This window comes from Poecilia reticulata, unplaced genomic scaffold (genome assembly GCF_000633615.1).
Source record: "Poecilia reticulata strain Guanapo unplaced genomic scaffold, Guppy_female_1.0+MT scaffold_256, whole genome shotgun sequence".
NCBI lineage: Eukaryota > Metazoa > Chordata > Actinopteri > Cyprinodontiformes > Poeciliidae > Poecilia > Poecilia reticulata.
In genome coordinates this window covers 14,771-18,501 of record NW_007615040.1, presented here as the reverse complement: position 1 = coordinate 18,501, position 3,731 = coordinate 14,771, and the positions used below count along the sequence as shown (strand labels likewise).

The window sequence follows — 3,731 nt, the reverse complement described above, 5'->3', positions numbered from 1 at the left end:
AGTTATCTTTCACTTTGGCTTATACCGTGTTTGCTGTTTGTCTTATCTTTACACCGAATGAATTCCGCGCAGCAGGTTTAACCATCCAAAATGCGTTTTCTCCCTGGCTGGGCAGTGAGGATATTGACTTCATCGGGCACCATTTGAGGAGGACCAGCCTCACTGTACTGATCCACAGTTGTCTTCCTCTAGGTTAGCTGTTAGCTGTTAGCTGTTAGCTGACTCTTGGTCACAGACTTTCAGATTACAGAGCGTTGATCCGGTAATCTTGTTAATTTAAAATCTAAATTGCCAAGAGCTGGTATGCTTTCATGCATACAGCATGGGTATTCTTTCCAGTATATATTATCAAAATATTATATAATATATTATCTAAATATTATATTATATAATATTTACTGGAATATTAGATATTTACTGGAAAGCATACCCACGCTGTTGTTCTCCTCAGGTTACTTCATGGGAATGTGTGTTGCTGCCCCAGAAAAGAACCTGATATATGTTCACCAGGTAGGTGCCGTTCTAATCAATATTTGGGATTCAAATCAGACACAGTATATGATCATATTCATCCTCTAATATTCATAGTTGGTCGACCTGTCATGCAAGAATTATAAGAGCTACAACTGCTTGGAAACAAGTGGAGCGATATGTTCCAGACTGACACCCTAAGCTTTCAACAATCAAGTGACTGGAGGGTCACCAGACACATCAGAGTACATTAGATTAGTTTTAAATAGTTGTTTTTGCATAATCTTGGGTCATTTCAGATCACTTAAATTAAAGTGCTCTGAAATGAACAGCTAAGATTTAACTGCTCTGAACGAGTGTTAAAGTGGGCCAATAAATATTTAGATAAATGAATAGTCAGAACACTAAACCTCCAAGATATATAAATATGTACTTAAATGGGCACCTTGTGGATCCTTGGATATTTATGCTGTTGGTCGATATTCAAGTGTAGAAGGATTAGTAATGTATAAGTTACAGATTTGAAGTAATTCGTATTAAAATATAAAATTTTTAATTTGTGGGTTTAATTCATAAATTGAACCCACAAATTAACACATTTTGAAAAATTCCACCCAACTAAGCTGCATAAGGAAAACGAGGCGTTGCAGATTTTGGATTGGAGAACTACCACATTCCATCATGATTCCTTTGTCATTTAAATTCACTCCATATCATACTTGTCATAAGTATTCAGAACAACAGTAATATTTATGCTTCCGCTGGTGAGCCATAAGAACCTTTCAAATTAAAAAGGGGTTTTGGGCCAACTTAAAGTCTCACAATTCGTCAGTTTTCTCCCATTTCGCTGAGATACTATTCAAATGTGGATGATCACTGAGGTCATATGTACCACAGATTAACACATAAATGTGACAAGGTCTGAGGCAAACGGACTGTAAACATGTTGATAGAGTGGTGACACTAGTGCATAATTCTGCACAATCAAACAAGTAGCACAAGAAAGAAATTTGAATTATTTGGGCCTGATGTACTTGAGGGATATAACCAGCAGGTGACGGTGACTACAATATCAGGTGCTGACCCATAACCCCCTTTCCAAGCCTCCAGAGTGCAGAAGAGGAGCATTCAGTACTGCTCACTCCTATCTGCACTCAAATATGGAGCGTNTTGGTCGATATTCAAGTGTAGAAGGATTAGTAATGTATAAGTTACAGATTTGAAGTAATTCGTATTAAAATATAAAATTTTTAATTTGTGGGTTTAATTCATAAATTGAACCCACAAATTAACACATTTTGAAAAATTCCACCCAACTAAGCTGCATAAGGAAAACGAGGAGGCGTTGCAGATTTTGGATTGGAGAACTACCACATTCCATCATGATTCCTTTGTCATTTAAATTCACTCCATATCATACTTGTCATAAGTATTCAGAACAACAGTAATATTTATGCTTCCGCTGGTGAGCCATAAGAACCTTTCAAATTAAAAAGGGGTTTTGGGCCAACTTAAAGTCTCACAATTCGTCAGTTTTCTCCCATTTCGCTGAGATACTATTCAAATGTGGATGATCACTGAGGTCATATGTACCACAGATTAACACATAAATGTGACGAGGTCTGAGGCAAACGGACTGTAAACATGTTAGAGTGGTGACACTAGTGCATAATTCTGCACAATCAAACAAGTAGCACAAGAAAGAAATTTGAATTATTTGGGCCTGATGTACTTGAGGGATATAACCAGCAGGTGACGGTGACTACAATATCAGGTGCTGACCCATAACCCCCTTTCCAAGCCTCCAGAGTGCAGAAGAGGAGCATTCAGTACTGCTCACTCCTATCTGCACTCAAATATGGAGCGTYCCGTCGTCTCCTGAACTGACCGTGGTGGTGTGTTCCTTTTATTTTTCACGCCACTACTGTGGCTATCAAAAATWAGATAAACATCAAGCTCAGTTTATTTATTCAAGTTGATAAGTTTTCTATCTAATCTGAGCCCTATTGTATTGTTTTTCACCAGATTAGTGACAGCTGGAGAGTTTTTCTCTTTCTCTCTGTGAGCCTTCAATTGACCAGCTGGCTGCTTGTCATTTACTGGTACTGCTGCCACTGGCACAACCATCCCATCAGCAGGACACTTAAAGCTCACGCACAGCTTCCTTATTCCACATCTGGCCATGTGGCAGCCAGCATCAACAGAGAGTTCAGACGAATAGACAAAGTTGTGACAGGAGTGCCTGGAGCCCGAGTTATTGTTACAGACAGCTGGATACTGAAGGTGAGTGTAACAGTGATCTCTTCAAAACTAGGTAGACAATTTCTGCAAGGAAAAAACTGCCTTGTTCCTCAAACAAATGTGTTTCTGACAACTTGCACATTAACAGTTCATTGAATTCACTAAAGGTCTGTCAAAACTCCTTTGTCTTCAACCTTTAGCACAGTTAATTTCATTCCTTTATATGACCCTTTTCAGAGTATTTTTTTTGCTTTTGTCTGAGTGGGTTTTGTTTATAAGGCCTTGCTGTGATCAAAGCTRGAGGCAATCTAATGAAATATTTGTWTGTGACCTTTATTTTGGTGACAACCTTTTTTTGGCGAGACATAAATAATAAGGTGTGAATAATTGATATCTGGATATAATAAATACTACTACAAACCTTGATTTAACCAGGTAGTCACCATTAAGATTAACAATCTAATTTTAAGGGAGACCAAGTAATGATGAACAGGAACATAAAACAACAAACATTACATACAAGTAACATCCACAAAATCTACCTAGAAAAAAAGTTTTAACTCATACAGGCTGTCAAACATTTACATGTTATACATGCAATTAATCTGAAAATGTAACACATTACTTGAACATAATGTGTTAAATTCTAACTAACGCAGATTAATCCAACTACTGTTTTCCTAAAAGCCTCTCTTCTGWGAAGGATCTCCTAATTCTAGGGGCGCCTGTCATGTTGCCAACAGTCGAGAAAATGCATGTTGACGGTTGGATTTGTTGTAAATTTGATGAGAATATGACTGCTTAAATCTAATTTAACTAATTATTGAATCATATTTATCTATATAGCCATTAATTATTTAATGGCTATATAGATAGCGCATAGGCAGCGCACACCTATGCAATGGACGGAACAGTTTTTAGCTCTCTTAACAACTAGACAAGCTATACATTATTATAGAAAGTTGGTGAAAATAGGACACAGATGTCATGTTGACATGGTGAATGACTCACACCAGACT

At 37.4% G+C, this 3,731-nt stretch overlaps 1 protein-coding gene across 1 annotated transcript in view; it reads left to right on the top strand.

Moving 5' to 3' along the window:
- Positions 1–2: 2 nt before the first annotated feature.
- The window catches only part of tmem129 (transmembrane protein 129, E3 ubiquitin protein ligase), a gene marked incomplete at its 5' end in the record, with an annotated part of 18,493 nt that continues 14,764 nt past the window's right edge, over positions 3–3,731 (top strand). The window contains 3 exons of the mRNA XM_008402778.1: positions 3–192; positions 452–510; positions 2,497–2,754. Of these exons, the coding sequence (XP_008401000.1) occupies positions 3–192; positions 452–510; positions 2,497–2,754 (507 nt within the window). The remainder of the gene's footprint in view (positions 193–451; positions 511–2,496; positions 2,755–3,731) is intronic.